Consider the following 17736-nt stretch of genomic DNA (forward strand, 5'->3'; position numbering starts at 1 on the left):
TATGCCATTTTGTTTCATGTACTGGACGTCCAGCATTGCATTTCTACCTCACTTTTTGAAAGAGATGATTATATATAAATATATAAATGGAAATATATATATGGAAACTTTTTATTCTGTCCACAGTGTCTTCTATTTTTACCGTCCCAAATGTAAGATTGCAACCGGAAGCTGGAGAAAGCATGAGGACCTTTGGGAAAAACAATAGTTATGGCAAAAGTCTATCAAATAGCAAGCACTGATGCACACAGCATTCTCAAGAGCACAGGTAGGGTGATCTACTCTACATGGAAAATAATTGTGAAAAGACACCAAGTCGATCTTTCAAATGAAATATTTCAGATTTGTTTTTTTCTATCCAGTGACTCTTTTATGTTCGTTATGGCCTTCGTTACAAGTTGAAGTCATTTCCATATTTCTAGACACCTTCTGGATCCTGACCAAAATGGTATTTTATTTATATAGGCATAGGCAAAGCATTGTAGTCATAAGCAAATCATTTCCCTACTCACACATTCTTCACTGAGGTTAGGAATGGTTAATCTTGGAGGATATCTAAGTCACAGAGCTACTGTGTGTGGCCCATGCCATTTTTTTTTTCCCTTGGTTGCTCTCATTTTAAAATTGGGTAATTTTACACAATGTCTAGATTTCTGGCTTTTCTTGAAAAATCGGCAACTCTAGCCGTATTGCACTCACACTCCTGCCAGGAGTTTGTGTGTAGAGCTGAACTGTCTACCTCCTTGGAAAAGGACATGGGCTCCCTACGTTTGCTTAGTGGCCATTTGGGTCACTTCACCCCCTTCTGAGTCCTGCGTGGCCCCTGGTACAATCCTTATCATGGCGAACCTTTTCTTTTCCTTCTTTCCGATTCTTTGACCTTTACTGTTCTGCAGATGGAAAGTAGAACCTAAACGAGACAATCTCTAGGCATGTCAGACTGTCCCAGTGGTTATCACATAGGAATTACAGAAACAAGCATAAGCTGGCAACCTCTGAAAAGGCTGTGTCTTTATTGCCAGTTGGGAATGTCTGGGTTATTTGGAGGTTTATGCTGATATATACCTTTTTGTTTAATGCAACATAACTCTGAAGGATATAGGGAATCAGCTTTTTTGTGGGGAAGGCTTTTTATTTGCTGGCCCATATGTTACTTGCTTGTGTCACTGTTCAGTCATTAAATGTTCCAGTGAATCCAAAGATACAGACAGTATTGCAGGAGCTCCTCTTTCTTCCTCTCACTCTTAATTTGAAATATATTAACAGGCTGAACTATCAGAAGATTAATTGTCCACATTGTCTACTGGGTGATTAGACTATACCAGCGGACTCAGCTTTTGAGGACTCTCAATGAATGTGGGGGTCAGTTTTGGCCTCTCAGGAGATCGGTGGTGATTTATGAGTGATTGGAGAGTAGATTCCCAGATTGATAAAAGATGGTGTATAAATGCCAGTCAGGAAGTATTACTAGTAGACTTGCCATTTCATTCATAAGAGTAAGATTCTTCCTTCTTCTGCTTATTTCTCTATATTGGATGAAAAGCTACCAAGAAGCATAGCTTTATTTGCCCAGCAGCATTTACAGTCTCTCTTCAATTGGTCGGACAAAGCGTGGGGCTGCGTTTTTGACCAGTTATCCCCTGGTTCTGAGAATGGTTTTAATTCCTGAGGGTTACAGCAGATGCTTTTTAAAGTATTTAACCTGCATTACCATAATGAGAGCCCCTGGCTTTATAAACCCCTTAATTCAGTAGAGCAAAACAAAAAGTGAACTTCATTTGTGCTGCTGCCTCATACACACACACACACACACACACACACACACACGCAAGCCTGAATTTCCATCGCAAGGCTGTATCCTTTCTTCTGTGCTCTTTGGAGGTCTCTCTGAGCTGAGCCTGGCCAGTCAAAACTGCTAGAACGTGCTTTAGGTCAGCTTTTCCATATAAATTAAATCAGGCTCACTGGATAGAAGCGTTCCCCATAAGGTCTCAAAAATTGCTGAGCAAAAATGGATTTGAAAGAGCTGTTCAGAACTAGTCATCGGTATTCAAAAGCCTTTACAAAGATGATTTTTCTTTGTAGTATGCTTTTTAAACTAGATTCTAGAATATATCTAGAATCTCTTCTAGAATTATCTAATAATACTACAAATATGTTCTCTATGAATTTTGTCTTTTTCACATCAACTTTTAAAGCTTTAATATTATTATCATTATTGTCTTTGTTGTTTTCTTTGAAATCCAAATGCCTCTGTTTGATTCAACATTATACTGAGGAAACATCTAATTATTTTTTCTCAGAAAAGCTGCATGGAAGTTGGATTTTAAGAGTTTTCTGTCAGTAAAATAAAATAAAATAAAAAGAAATCACTTAAATTTTTTGCCTTTCTAGGGTTTTACATTAATCAAATGGGTTTCTCTTAGAGATTAAATAACATAGCCTATATATTGGCCTGAGACATCCTGCATAGTGGAGCTGATTCTGATCAATAGATGAATATCAGTGTCTATATTGCAGACATTATAGAGTCAAAAGTCTATATAAATAAGGGTATTTGTAAGGAAAATATATATTTCCCTAGATTTTGATGTTGATGAACTAATTGTTTAGAGCAAGCTGTGGCATCTTAAATTTTCCTGAAATGTCCCAATTCTTTATAAACCTTAGAGAGATTGGGAAAAAGAGGAAGAGGGAAGAGGTTGAGGGCTCACAGAGGCTCAAACTGTAATCTAGCATTTTAACTACCTTTCTTTGGGGAGTTAGAGGTAAATATGGAAAATGCATTGTATCACTTCTGATTTTGAAGTGATGGACAGTAGGAGTTCAAGTCTTAGTTTTTCTCCTATACCAGTGCCCAACTATTTCTAAACTTGCATACTAAGGTCACTTCAGTCATTTAGTTAATAATTCTGGATTTGCATAAACTGGCCTTATTGGAAAAGCTAATGAGGAGCATTTTGCTTTGCAATAGAAAGCAATTTTGGTTTCAGAGTCTTGTAAACAAATGAAATGAAAAGAAAACCACATGCCCCGAAGTTTAAAAATGGGATAGGAGGCAATGGATGATCAAAATCCTGTGCTTCCTACAGTTTGTTATCCTCTAAAGATGTGAATAGACCACAGATTGCATAGGTTGTCCCCATCTTTTTATCAGCATGGAAGGATAGGATTTTCTTGAAGTCTGAGAGCGCCTTAAATGTGCATAGACATGTTCCCCAAGGGAAAAACCAGAAACTATATTGAATATCACATCCATTAGTATCACTTATATTTGTGCACAGCAATACCAAATATACCCCACGCTGAGCTTAATTTTCCAGTCATTCTAAATTGAGACAGGAAGTGCATAGTCACTCTGTCTGCTCTCCTTTTGCTGAATACAAGGGATAAGAATGGTCTCTGATCTTTTAGACAGACGTTTTATAATTTTCCTGAAATACTATATGCTCATTATGGAACATCTCTTTTCAATGAATGCACTGGTCTTCAAACCCTATTAAATTCATAATAAATATACAAATGTCTGTCTGGTGCATGAAAAAGCTGTATTGGGTTCAGGTGCAAGAATTAACTGCTCACATATTTTGGTGACGCTCTCCTTTCTTCTAGTATATATCTTTCCTAATCAACGGTATGTAAGTATGAAATGAAAATGGAAGAAAACATGTAGTAGACTTTTTCTGTTTGACTCAGTCATCAAGCAATAATTTCCTGAAGTAGGCTGCCAGGTAAATAGTAGGATGCAGACATTGCCCAAAATTTTTGATTAAATAAGACAAGGATTTTTTTTTTTAAACCAAACTCCAGACAAAATGTAATGCATTGGTGCTTAAGACTCTGGCATCGCTATCTGAACATCCAGTTGATTTGTTTGCTTGTTTACTTATTTATTTTTGGCTGCACTGGGTCCTCCTTGCTGCTTGTGGACTTCCTCTAGTCTCGGTGATGGGGGGCTGCCCTTCATTGTGGTGCGTGGTTGTCACTGAGTGGCTCCTCTTGTTGCAGAGCACGGGCTCTGTGTGCTCAGGGTGAATAGCAGCAGCTCGCGGGCTCGAGAGCACCGGCTCCGTAGTTGGGGCGCACAGGCTCAGTTGCCCCGTGGCGTGTGTGATCTTCCCAGATCAGGGATGGCACCCGTGGCCCCTGCATTAGCAGGGGGATCCTCATCCGCTTGTACTACCGGGGATGTCTTCCCTAGTGAGTTTTTAAAAATCTACGTTCCTGGAGTACGTGAATCTGCATTTTAAAACCCCAAAGAATGTTGATGCAGGTAGCCTTTGAACCACATATTGTGACCTCTTCAGTAAATATTTAAGAATTATACATTAATGAAGTAAAGTAATTAACTTATTTGGGTCAGGACTAGATAAAGACAAAATGGGAAAATCTATCCCTTCCTTTCCCTTCTTTTTTTTTTTTTAAAGGAAGATTAGTAAGTTGTGCTTTATTAATATTTATTAATAAAAGTTGTGCTCTCCAACAAGGTAACCACTAGGCACCTATCTATCTAAAGTAGCTAACTAAAGTTTATTTTTAATTAATTAAAATTAAACTAAATTACAACTCTGTATCCCCAGGAGCAGTACCACATTTCAAGTGCCCAAGACCTACCTATGACCAGGGGCCACAATATTGGACAGGGCAGAGAGAGAACCTTTTCAGCATCACAGAAGGTTCTGCTGCCCAGCAATGGTGAAGGGCATTTCTCCTGCCTGCTTTTGTGAAGAGGAATCAGGGAAATTAAACTGAATTCACTCAGCAAAATTATATTTCAGTTCTAGAACATAATGACTTCAGAGGAGCTCAGAATGTTTGAGAGAGAGAAATACTCAAGTGAGGAAGAAGTTGGGTGACACAGAGAGGGACAGAGGTGAAGATTGGGTGACATGTTCCATGCCCCCAGGGACAGGAGCCCCTGAGAGGAAGCATGGGTGGGGATCCTCTGAGGGAAGGAAGCATGGTGAGGTTTCCTCAGTTGACTGTGGTCTCGGCTGAGATTGTGTGGGAAAGTAAGGAAGAACAGGTGGACAGTCTGAGAAGCTGCATGGACAGACCTCACAAGAGACTGAATGTCTGTCAGGATCTGACAGGAGCTGTGGTTTGTCTGCCATCAAACTCAGCCATCCTCTCAACTCTCGTACCTGCTTCTGGAGAAACAGCCCCCTCGCTCTCCACCAGCCTGTGACCTCTTGTGTCTCTGCATTGACTGCTGCTGCTGCTGCTGCTAAGTCACTTCAGTCGTGTCCAACTCTGTGCAACCCCATAGACGGCAGCCTACCAGGCTCCGCCGTCCCTGGGATTCTCCAGGCAAGAACACTGGGGTGGGTTGCCATGTCCTTCTCCAGTGCATGAAAGTGAAAAGCGAAAGTGAAGTCGCTCAGTCGTGTCCGACTCTTATCGACCCCATGGACTGCAGCCCACCAGGCTCCTCCATCCATGGATTTTCCAGGCAAGAGTACTGGAGTGGGGTGCCATTGCCTTCTCCGCTGCATTGACTAACAGTGCTTTAATCTCCTCTGCATCTCATGGCTTCTGCTGACCCATCTGCTTCTTCATACAGCTCGCTTCTCTTGTCTCTCTTGTTTCTGGGGTAGCCTACTGCTGAACTCTTTCCTTCAGATTCAAACCCTCCTCCAGAGCCGCTCTACTTGGTGTCCCCATCATCACGGAGGGAGAGCATGGCTGTTGAGTGGGTCCAGTCAGATGATGGGTGGCCAGCCATTCCTGAAACAGCCCCTCAGAAGAGGACTCTGGGCTTGGCAGCCTCTGAACCTTCTAGAAAAGGTATAGCCAGAAGGCGCTTGGCCTGGTCTGTACTCTATCAAGGCAAAATCAGACAAGTTTGAGCAAACTCCAGGATAGTGAAGGACAGGGAAGCCTGGCATGCTGCAGTCCATAGGGTCACAAAGAGTCGGACATGACTTAGCAAATAATAACAAAATAGAGGGAAACTCCAGTTTTAATGGAGTAAAAATGTCCTCAGTGTGTGATTTATTAATCAATTGATTGACTGATTTGGCTGCATGGGGTCTTATTTGTGGCATGCAGGAATCTTCGTTGTGTGGTGTGAGACCTTTTCCTTGTGGTTCAGGGACTCTCTAGTTGTGGTGTGTAGGCTTAGTTGCTCCGTGATATGTGAGATCTTAGTTCCCCAGCCAGGGATCAAACCCATGTCCCCTGCATTGCAAGGCAGATTCTTAACCACCAGACCACCAGGGAAGTCTCATGTATGATATTTTTGACTAAAGGTCTTATTGAGCCATGTTACATTTTCTTAACGATAGACACAAAAGGAGATAACACCCATTAGTACTTCACTTTCACTTTTCACTTTCATTCATTGGAGAAGGAAATGGCAACCCACTCCAGTGTTCTTCCCTGGAGAATCCCAGGGATGGGAGAGCCTGGTGGGCTGCCGTCTATGGGGTCGCACAGAGTCGGACACGACTGAAGCGACTTAGCAGCAGCAGCAGCAGCAGTACTTATCACAGTATAAGAAATTCAAGTGTTGGATCTAGTTTTGTTTCAGTAGCGGGAAGATTTATGATTTTTTTTTTCCCCTGCAAGAACTGTTCTTGTCTACATGACTCTGCAAATTTTTTTCCTATCAAACAACTACAGTTTTATCTCTGTTGTCTCCATAGTTGTGGAATTAACAGGCAGAGGGGGAAACAAGCCTGAGTCTTCCTCTCAGGTTTCATTTGAAAGAATCCCTGGTTTTTGTCTTTACTTCCTCATTACTGCAGATTAAGAAATCTTATTTGGGAAATGGACGGTGCTTCGAACCATTGTGAACACTTGATTGAGAAAAGGCTGGGATGTGGCTTATTTTCCCCACCCCAACCCCACCTTTCTTTCCTTACTTTCTCCTCTACCCTAGAGAGTCTATTCCCTCCTCTGAACCCTGATGCAAAATAGGAGGCTCTGGGGCACATGCAGATACTTGTCTGCTGTCTTCTCTTCTCTTCTCTCCTCCTTTCTCTGCCTCTCCACTCCCCTCTTCCTTTGGCTCACCTCTGCTCTGTACCCGACACTCCATCAGCTTTGTGAATGGGCTCACCAAAGTGCTTTACTACCTAATCTGCTTAATTACATCCTGGGATTGTCACAAAGCAGAATGAAAAGAACGTTTACTGTATCCTGCTTCGTGCATCCAGAGTGCATTTTTTAAAGGATATATTTTTCTCTGTATGGACATGTTTTCAGATTTACAGAAAAGTTGCAGGAGTAGTAGTACCAAGAATGCCTGATACCCATCACCCGCTTCCCCCAAATGTTCGCTTTTTACTCCATTTGCTGTATCATATTCATTCTCTTGCCTCTCTTTCTCACAGATACACACATGTGTACACATCCACATTGTTTTTCTAAACCAGTTTTTCTTCACATGATCCTCCATTACCTCTAAACATTTCAATGTTTTTTCTTAAACACAGAGAATTCAGAGTTAATATTTTTTTACATTAAAACTACAGGTTTTTTGCTTTTGCCTTTCCCTTTCCTTTCTCTGACTGAGAGTTTTTAAATGCGAAATGGCTAAAAGAGAAGAAACTGGTTTGATGCTCCACAAACTGGTTCATCAGCCCATGGAAGCTCAAAACTTGACTATGTTTTTGTGATTCAGTGTTTCCAGGTCAGATGAGCTTTCAAATTGAGGATTGGGGGGATGGGGAAGGGGGGGTGGTGAGAATAGCCCTGCAACTTGCGTCTTCTGTTCTTTTTAAAACCTAAATTAATTTCTTAGGGACTCTTTAGTCAGCAGCATAATATGAGCGAAGTTTTCTTATATATAGTGGGCACAAGATGCAATAAAGCTACTAGCAAGATCTCTGTTAGACTGCTTGGCCAAACTATTATCAAGTTAGCTGTCACATAGAACAAGGGGTTATAATCAGTCCAGGTGCTCTATTTTGCCCCTTCATTTAATGTTGATTCTTAAGAGTTTGGGATACAGAGGGACTTGTCTGTGCCCTAAGTGCACTGTATTGTATTATTAATACCAGTAGAGCAGCTGAGTCCCACTACACAGTCTTTGTGGTCTGCAGATGCTCTAAGAAGTGTCTGAGCATAAAAGGAGGCTGCTTGAGTTGAAGTGGGCTGATGGTCTGGGATGACATTTGAACGCGTGGAGGACAATGTCTAAATGACAGTGCCGAGAAGGGAAGGCAAAAAAAGAAAAAAAAAGCTTGAAACTATTGCCATTGTCCCCAAATGCTTACCACTCTTGAGATACTCCTCACAGACGAGCTTTGTCTGGGAAGAAATGGGAGAGGGAACCAGGAGGGTTAGACATTGGGGCCCTGGGACAAAAGCCAGGGATTCGGTCCTTAGACACATTAAAATTCTAGACAGATAGCCAATGTGATGAAAACCGCAACCTGAATGGATTTCACGTCTTACAAAGTTAAACATTTTAGCTAAATTATTACAAATATATTTAACAAAATGTTTGCAAAACTTGGACATGCTTCAATGAATAAAGCTTTTAAGAACATCAAATTGGTTGTGCAAATGAATAATATAGTGGGTCTCCTTTGGAATTTAGGATAGCTGTCTCCTCTACCACACACACACACATACACACACACATACATACATAACACATACACTCTGTACACTCACCCAGCCAAATGGAATAATTTGTCAACAGCCCTAGAATTGTTAGGATAACATCATAGATTAAACAAAGGATAACTTCTCCAGCTGATAAAATAGTGCACAAGTTCTAGAACAAAAACAATGCAGAAGTTTGAGGAATCGATGGAAATTTGTCTCAGAATAAATTCTACCTGGTATGCCAAGCATGGAGTCAAATACTGTGCTGTTAACTTCCATACTTGGCTGAATTTTTTTCCTTTAAATTATCACCATTCTTTTAATGTAGTTTGCACCATGTATAGTGCCCTTGGATTTTTAATTGCTCTGGATTATCATTTTCAATGCAATTAGTAAAATGCCCTCAATTACATATAATAATTACTGTAAATGGGGCTATTGGCCTAATTGTTATAAATGGGGAAAGATGTTTGATTATCATGTGCAATGAAATCATGTACAGTATTTATTTTACATTATTACATAAATGGTGTAATGATAACACGCAATTATATTGTATCATTCCTCAGTCAACAAATCTACTTCATGTCAAGATCTCTAGAATTACGATACATTACCAAAGATCCACATAGTGGATCTTTTTTCCCAAAGTAATTGGGTTATTCTGTGGGTTGGGAACCCACTTAATAAACCGATTATGCACAGGGAAGAAAAATCTGGAAAGAAAAAAAACTATTTTACCTCCCTTTAAAATCAAGAATGTCCAGATTATCCAATGTTGTCAGTCTTAAATCCTCCCGGAGCCCAGTGCCAACCTTCACCACATCTATTTGTTTTTATGTAAACATATGAAAATCAACACCCTCCTAAATGGTGGCAACATTTAAAATATGCCTGGGGAAGAAAAAAAAAGAGGTCCTTTCTTCACTGTGGCCAGCATGATAATCATCCTTAGTTTACAGATGCACATTTAACGAGCTTACAGCACATGATTAATTCTGCAAAGGAGGCTGTCTGACAGAATGGGATTATGAGAATTGCATATTGATAGTGGCAGGAGAAATACATCTATTTTCTCAGTGTAAGGTAGGGTGTTCTTGTGTTCTTTAGAAATTGGCACATCTCATAGGTGTTGCTCTCAAAATGATCTCAGGATGGAAAGAAATCAGTAATTACAGAGCCAGGCATTCAGTTGTGTCCTAATTTTCCCACCAGTTTTTCAGTGTTTCAGCTGCCTCCGAGACTTAAAGTATTCTCATTAGGTAGCTGCAGAGGCAGCCGCTTGCCTACTCCCTCATTCTCTCACTTGCGCTTCCTCTTTTTTTTTTTTTTCTCCATTCCTGCCTTGGGAGTGACTGTGAAGATCATTTGCTGGAATGATTGGCAGGTTAGAGGATTCGATCAGATGAGTTCCTCTTAGCGCAGGTCAAAAAGGCTAGTTAGCAGGAGCTGTCGAAAAATGCCAGCAGCATTCGAAATGGGAAATGTCATGACTTCGAGGCAGGGGGTGCCACCTGGAACAGAAAGCCCCCAGCTCATTAGCAAGTTACAGGATGCGGGCTTAACTGGAGGGAGCAGAGAAGGAAAGATAATACCCAATAGGGAAAATGATTGTGAAGTGGAATTGATTTCATGTATAATTTGTTTATCACTAGAGGGGACAAATGCTGTCCTTCTGACATGAGCCGAGGAGTGTGGACTATGAATGAAGCAGCTTAGCATAATCTCCAGGTTGAGCTTTGGATTTAAAAAATGCAAACTTCTTTATTCTTAACTGTGGAAATGATCAGGTCATGTTACATTAATTAAAGCTGACATACTCTCAAATGTTTTATCTGGGCAGTTGTGGCAATTCCACAGAAATAGATGGAGATAGGCAACTTTAGAAAATAAGACAGATTTTTTTTTTCTTTTTGCTCTGCTGGTGTGGAAGACTAGCTCGGTTGCATATGGAATTATAACAGGCTTGGTGTTTATCTTCAGTGGTTAGCTAGGCTGCACAAATCAAACCGGGTTCCAGATTCTCATGCAATCTCATTTACAGAGGAGTGTGTTTGCCCTTTGGGAGATTTAGATCTAATCCATGTTAAAATATATATGTATATTTTAGAATATGACTATATCATATTTTGGTCCAATGTTGACATGTTTATCTTCCTTTTTTTTAAAGGAACAGCTCTCCAGTTTCATTCCTGCCTAGTTGTAGTTAATCTATAATTTGATATTTTATCATAAAATCAACAACTTACCAGTAGCCATAGTTCAAAAACAAAGCTAAAATAAAAAGGTGTCCTTATAGGAAGAATTAATCTGCAATTTGTAAAGAGAGTGTAGTGGCAAAACAGAAAATCAAATTGCCTAGCATGCAGTTAAAACAAATGCCAGATTTAAAGGTTCCAGTATTTTTACTGTATATTAAATGGGCTTTAGTGTAAAGCTTTTTCCTACATAAATTGCATCAGAAAATGTATTTGCTTTTGATAAGAAAGTTTTGCAATATCATTTATCTTTTACATGGAGGTCTTCACTGTATTTTTTTAAGTGACAGCTGCCTCACCTGCAAGTCTTTCTGGCTGAACACTAAAGGATGTTTACTTAGCATTCCAGATTTTGGTTACAACATATATTTTCAAAATGTTTTTGTCTTGAGTTTTCTCTTCTCTTAAATATTGGGACATTTTATGAGGCAGTTACGAAATAGCCAGTACTTGTTTTATCAAGCAGCTTCAGACTGCTGTCTGAAATGAATAGGAATCCTAAAACCTCCTAGTTGAAACACTGGTGGAAAATTCATTCTGTTCTGTATTCAGCACAAAAAGCTTAGCATTAAGCTACTGAATATAGCTGTCAAGATTGCCTGCATTACTTTTGTCAAATCTAAAAATTTAAACATCAGTGTGAATCCACTCATCCCCTCATTTGGGGGCTTTATTGTGTGGTCCAGGAACTGGCCTTTAAAAAAAAAAAAAAAAAAGATTTTTGAAATGGTTGATCTAAACTTAAGATTTTTTATTCTTCCATAGTAACTCAATTTGTTAATGACTGACAGATCTATTAGAAATATGAATAAGTCAATTATTTTGAGAGAAAAGATTATCAAAAAAATGTTTTTAACAGGAGATTTGGGTCTCGTTGTCTTCCCAAAGACTTCTCAGCCTTCAGAAGCTTGAAGTAAGGTGCCCTTACTACTTCTTAAGACAGGCCAGCCAAAGACATCTGGCCATGAAGAGCTGGAGGTGAATGGCGGCTTTTGTTCATGTCCAGTCTCATTTCTCACCCTTTTCTGCATACTCTGCCTTCACCTTGGCCTTCCAAAGTCAGCTCTGCCTTCACAGACTTTGAGACTCTCCACTTTGTTGCATTCTTCGCAGTTAATCTCCCCTCCATCAACTAGAATAATATCTGATACATACTGATGTTATATTTATTATTCTCCTTGTTGAATCCTTTTATTTGAACAAAATATAAAGATTCTTATTTGTACCTACATGTTGTTGCTGTTCAGTCACTAAGTCGTGTCCAGCTCTTTGTGACCCTGTGGTCTGCAGCATGCTGGGCTTCCCCGTCCTCCACTATCTCCTGGAGCTTGTTCAGACTTACATCCATTGAGTCAGTGATGCCATCCAACTATCTTACCTCTGTCGTTCCCTTCTCCTCCTGCCCTCAGTCTCTCCCAGCATCAATGTCTTTTCCGATGAGTCGGCTTCTTTGTTGAATCTTTCTATAACTCTGTGGATTAAGTGACCTTGTTGTTGAAAGTTTCACCATCGGATTTGTGGATTCCTCTTAGATAAGTTTTCTAGTTCCAAAGACAAGAAATGGTATCCTTATAATTGTCCCCTTTATCTCAGTTCTCCTGTGGTCTATATGCCCTGGGGATCCCCAGAAGCTCCCTGGGGGTCCAGACTAACTTCATGACAATACTAAGATGGTCTTTGCCTTTTGCACTGTGTTGGCATTTGCACCAACGATGCAAAAGCAACGGAAGTAACGCCACTGGCTCTTAACATGGATCAAGGCAGTGGCACCAAACCGTCTTCCTAGGCACTCTTTTCTCTACCGTCACACAGTGGCAATTGTTTTTAAAGTCCAGTTTCACTTAATAATGTTCTTGGTGAAACAATAAAAATGATTAATTTTATTAAAACTCTGCCTTTGAATAGATATATTTATAATATTTTGTGTGTGTGCCCAGTCCTGTCTGACTTTTTGCAACTCCGTGGACTGTATAGCCCGCCAAGCTCTTCTGGCCTTGGAATTTTCCAAGTAAAAATACTGGAGAGAGTTGCCATTTCCTTCTCTAGGAATTTTTTATATTCAGTGTGTCTAAATGGGAAGTTTGCATAAACCATCTCCACTGTGTACCTAATTACGCTGGTTGTCTCAAGGAAAAGCTGGGGTGCAAGTCTTTGGGTTGTAAAGGAAACTGGCTGTTTTTCCCCTGAAAACATGGTCTTTAATGGATGACTGACTGATGGTGGTTACTGGTTATGGTGATTCAGACTTGAATATTTGGCAGACATTTTCTCAAAAATGAATCTGTCACCCCAGGAAAACAACCAATAGTATTTTCTTCGTAAGATAAAATTAAAGCTTCCAATGGAAAATTGGGATTTGGGGAAATCACAGAAAACTTTATTTGCTACCATGAGCTTGAGATCTTTCCAAACATTTTTCCAATGAGATGGGTGGTGAAATAAGCAAACGTGGTTTTGTGATATTGTATAGTGAAATGTGTCAACATTTGAAAGACTTAGGTAAATTATTGAATCAGTACTTTCCAAATGACCAGTGCATAATTGTACAAAATCGTTGCATGGATAAAATGTTTTCTAAAAGTACAAAAGACACCAATTGATTTTAAAGTAACAGAATATAAAGAATTCGTTGATATGGTTTCAGATTTCCCAGTGCAACTAATCTTTAAGAAACTACCACTTGTTGAGTTTTGTTATATTATAAAAATATATATAACCACAATGATCTGAAAGGACTATTAAAATACTTCTGTTTTTTCCATCTACTTATCTGTGAGAGGCCATACTTTCTTCAGTTGCTTCAACTATAACAACATATCATAGAACAGATTGAATGCAGAAACCGTTATGAGAACCCAGCTGTCTACTAATCAGCCAGATATTTAAAAGTTTTGCAAAATTGTGAAACAGTATAACCCCTCTTGCTGAAGAAAATATGGTTATTTTATCAAAATAGTGTTTTATGTTAACATGCTTTTAGGTTCTTTTTAAAGAATTAATAAATATTTTAAAATTTAAATTTTAATATCAAATATGGTAAACATTGATGCTGGGATAGATTGAAAGCAGAAGGAGAAGAGGGCGACAGAGGATGAGATGGTTGGATGGCATCACCAATACAATGGACATGAACGTGGGCAAACTCCAGGAGATGGTGAGGGACAGGGAAGTCTGGTGTGCTTCAGTTCACGGGGTCAAGAAGAGTTGGACATGACTTGGTGATTGAACAATAACAACAAATGGTAAACAAATCCATAGAAACAAATGCTTTTCACGTGGTGGTGGTGGGGGTCCTTTATAATTTTCAAGAGTATAAAGGGTCCTTTAAGACCCAAAAGTATGAGAGCTGCTGCTCTCTGCCCATACTGTTATGCATTAATTCTGACATGCTAATTATTCTAGTAACATTTTCTCCTCCCTTGAATATATTACTGAAAGGTTGTTGTTGAATCACGCAAATACACCGGGATTCTTGGCCCCCAGAGGAGAAGAATTCAATCCGGGGCCAGAGACGAGGCTTGATCGCTCAGAGCTTTTGTGTAATAAAATTTTATTAAAGTATAAAGGAGATAGAGAAAGCTTCTGACACAGGCATCAGAAGGGGGTAGAAAGAGTACCTGCTTGCTAGTGTTAACAATTAAGTTATATAATCCAAAGAATATCTGGAGGTTGTAAAGACCTCATCAGACCTACTCCCATAGTTTACATTTTAAGAGAACACTGTCCTCAGGCAAGATACATCCTTGTAAAGACCAGGTCTACTCCCATAATTAACATTTTAAGATAACAGAAGGTTGAATCCGAAGACTGTCCTTAGGCAGGATACATTATTGTTATATAATCCTAAGGAATGTGGAGAAAGAAAAAAAAGTTTGTCCTTTCTTCCTCCTTGAGAATTCCAGACCGCTCTCTCCTTGGGGACCCCTAGACTCCCTATCAACCTGCCTAGGAACTGACTCTGTCATTACTCTTCACTGTAGTATTTTTGTTTTGCTCTATAAAGTTATTCCAGTTCTATCTATCTAATTGACTATCTCCATTTTTCTGGGTACAGTGGATAAAATTCCAATTCTTGTGTTCACACAGATGTCATCTGGAAATTACAGTTGAGTGCCATTAAAATCTATGTCCTTGATGATTAGAAGGCTAATTTTTAAAGGACCTTTGCTGTATATTAGTTTGGGAGGCTGTCCGACTCTTTGCGACCCCATGAATCGCAGCACACCAGGCCTCCCTGTCCATCACCAACTCCCGGAGTTCACCCAGACTCACGTCCATCAACTCAGTGATGCCATCCAGCCATCTCATCCTCTGTCGTCCCCTTCTCCTCCTGCCCCCAATCCCTCCCAGCATCAGAGTCTTTTCCAATGAGTCAACTCTTCGCATGAGGTGGCCAAAGTACTGGAGTTTCAGCTTTAGCATCATTCCTTCCAAAGAAATCCCAGGGCTGATCTCCTTCAGAATGGACTGGTTGGATCTCCTTGCAGTCCAAGGGCCTCTCAAGAGTCTTCTCCAACACCACAGTTCAAAAGCATCAATTCTTCAGCACTCAGCCTTCTTCACAGTGCAACTCTCATATCCATACATGACCACAGGAAAAACCATAGCCTTGACTAGACAAACCACTGTTAGCAAAGTAATGTCTCTGCTTTTGAATATGCTGTCTAGGTTGGTCATAACTTTCCTTCCAAGGAGTAAGTGTCTTTTAATTTCATGGCTGCAGTCACCATCTACAGTGATTTTGGAGCCCAAAAAAATAAAGTCTGACACTGCTTCCACTGTTTCTCCATCTATTTCCCATAAAGTGATGGGACCGGATGCCATGATCTTAGTTTTCTGAATGTTGAGCTTTAAGCCAACTTTTTCACTCTCCTCTTTCACTTTCATCAAGAGGCTCTTTAGTTTTTCTTCACTTTCTGCCATAAGGGTGCTGTCATCTGCATATCTGAGGTTATTGATATTTCTCCCGGCAATCTTCATTCCAGCTTGTGTTTCTTCCAGTCCAGCGTTTCTCATGATGTACTCTGCCTATAAGTTAAATTAGCAGGGTGACAATATACAGCCTTGACATACTCCTTTTCCCATTTGGAACCAGTCTGTTGTTCCATGTCCAGTTCTAACTGTTGCTTCCTGACCTGCATACAAATTTCTCAAGAGGCAGGTCAGGTGGTCTGGTATTCCCATCTCTTTCAGAATTTTCCACAGTTTATTGTGATCCACACAGTCAAAGGCTTTGGCATAGTCAATCAAGCAGAAATTGATGTTTTTCTGGAACTCTCTTGCTTTTTCCATGATCCAGCGGATGTTGGCAATTTCATCTCTGGTTCCTCTGCCTTTTCTAAAACCAGCTTGAACATCAGGAAGTTCACGGTTCACATATTGCTGAAGCCTGGCTTGGAGAATTTTGAGCATTACTTTACTAGTGTGTGAGATGAGTGCAATTGTGCGGTAGTTTGAGGATTCTTTGGCATTGCCTTTCTTTGGGATTGGAATGAAAACTGACCTTTTCCAGTCCTGTGGCCACTGCTGAGTTTTCCAAATTTGCTGGCATATTGAGTGCAGCACTTTCACAGCATCATCTTTCAGGATTTGAAATAGCTCAACTGGAATGCCATCACCTCCACTAGCTTTGTTTGTAGTGATGCTTTCTAAGGCCCACTTGACTTCATATTCCAGGATGTCTGGCTCTAGGTGAGTGATCACACCATCATGATTATCTGGGTCGTGAAGATCTTTTTTGTACAGTTCTTCTGTGTATTCTTGCGACCTCTTCTTAATATCTTCTGCTTCCGTTAGGTCCATACCATTTCTGTCCTTTATCGAGCCCATCTTTGCATGAAATGTTCCTTTGGTATCTCTAATTTTCTTGAAGAGATCTCTAGTCTTTCCCATTCTGTTGTTTTCCTCTATTTCTTTGCATTGATCGCTGAGGAAGGCTTTCTTATCTCTTCTTGCTATTCTTTGGAACTCTGCATTCAGATGCTTATATCTTTCCTTTTCTCCTTTGCTTTTTGCTTCTCTTCTTTTCACAGCTATTTGTAAGGCCTCCCCAGACAGCCATTTTGCTTTTTTGCATTTCTTTTCCATGGGGATGGTCTTGATCCCTGTCTCCTGTACAATGTCACGAACCTCATTCCATAGTTCATCAGGCACTCTATCTATCAGATCTAGGCCCTTAAATCTATTTCTCACTTCCACTGTATAATCATAAGGGATTTGATTTAGTCACACCTGAATGGTCTAGTGGTTTTCCCTACTTTCTTCAATTTCAGTCTGAATTTGGCAATAAGGAGTTCATGATCTAAGCCACAGTCAGCTCCTGGTCTTGTTTTTGTTGACTGTATAGAGTTTCTCCATCTTTGGCTGCAAAGAATATAATCAATCTGACTTCGGTGTTGACCATCTGGTGATGTCCATGTGTAGAGTCTTCTATTGTGTTGTTGGAAGAGGGTGTTTGCTATGATCAGTGCATTTTCTTGGCAAAACTCTATTAGTCTTTGCCCTGCTTCATTCTGTATTCCAAGGCCAAATTTGCCTGTTACTCCAGGTGTTTCTTGATTTCCTACTTTTGCATTCCAGTCCCCTATAATGAAAAGGACATCTTTTTTGGGTGTTAGTTCTAAAGGTCTTGTAGGTCTTCATAGAACCATTCAACTTCAGCTTCTTCAACGTTACTGGTTGGGGCATAGACTTGGATTACTGTGATATTGAATGGTTTGCCTTGGAAACGAACAGAGATCATTCTGTCGTTTTTGAGATTGCATCCAAGTACTGCATTTCAGACTCTCTTGTTGACCACGATGGCTACTCCATTTCTTCTGAGGGATTCCTGCCCGCACCCTTTTTTGAGATACATTCTCAGTTCAGTCACTCAGTCATGTCCAACTCTTTGCAACCCCATGGACTGCAGCGTGCCAGG

At 40.1% G+C, this 17736-nt stretch overlaps 1 protein-coding gene across 4 annotated transcripts in view; it reads left to right on the forward strand.

The window, feature by feature from the left end:
* Positions 1-17736, forward strand: part of CDK14 (cyclin dependent kinase 14) — a 666835-nt gene that overhangs the window by 563509 nt on the left and 85590 nt on the right. For all 4 annotated transcript variants that reach the window (XM_055589676.1, XM_055589677.1, XM_055589678.1 and 1 more), the window contains one exon: positions 127-268. In XM_055589676.1, coding sequence (XP_055445651.1) covers positions 127-242 — 116 coding nt within the window. In that variant the 3' untranslated portion in view covers positions 243-268. The remainder of the gene's footprint in view (positions 1-126; positions 269-17736) is intronic.

The sequence above is a fragment of the Bubalus kerabau genome, chromosome 8 (genome assembly GCF_029407905.1).
Source record: "Bubalus kerabau isolate K-KA32 ecotype Philippines breed swamp buffalo chromosome 8, PCC_UOA_SB_1v2, whole genome shotgun sequence".
NCBI classification, from domain to species: Eukaryota; Metazoa; Chordata; class Mammalia; order Artiodactyla; family Bovidae; genus Bubalus; species Bubalus kerabau.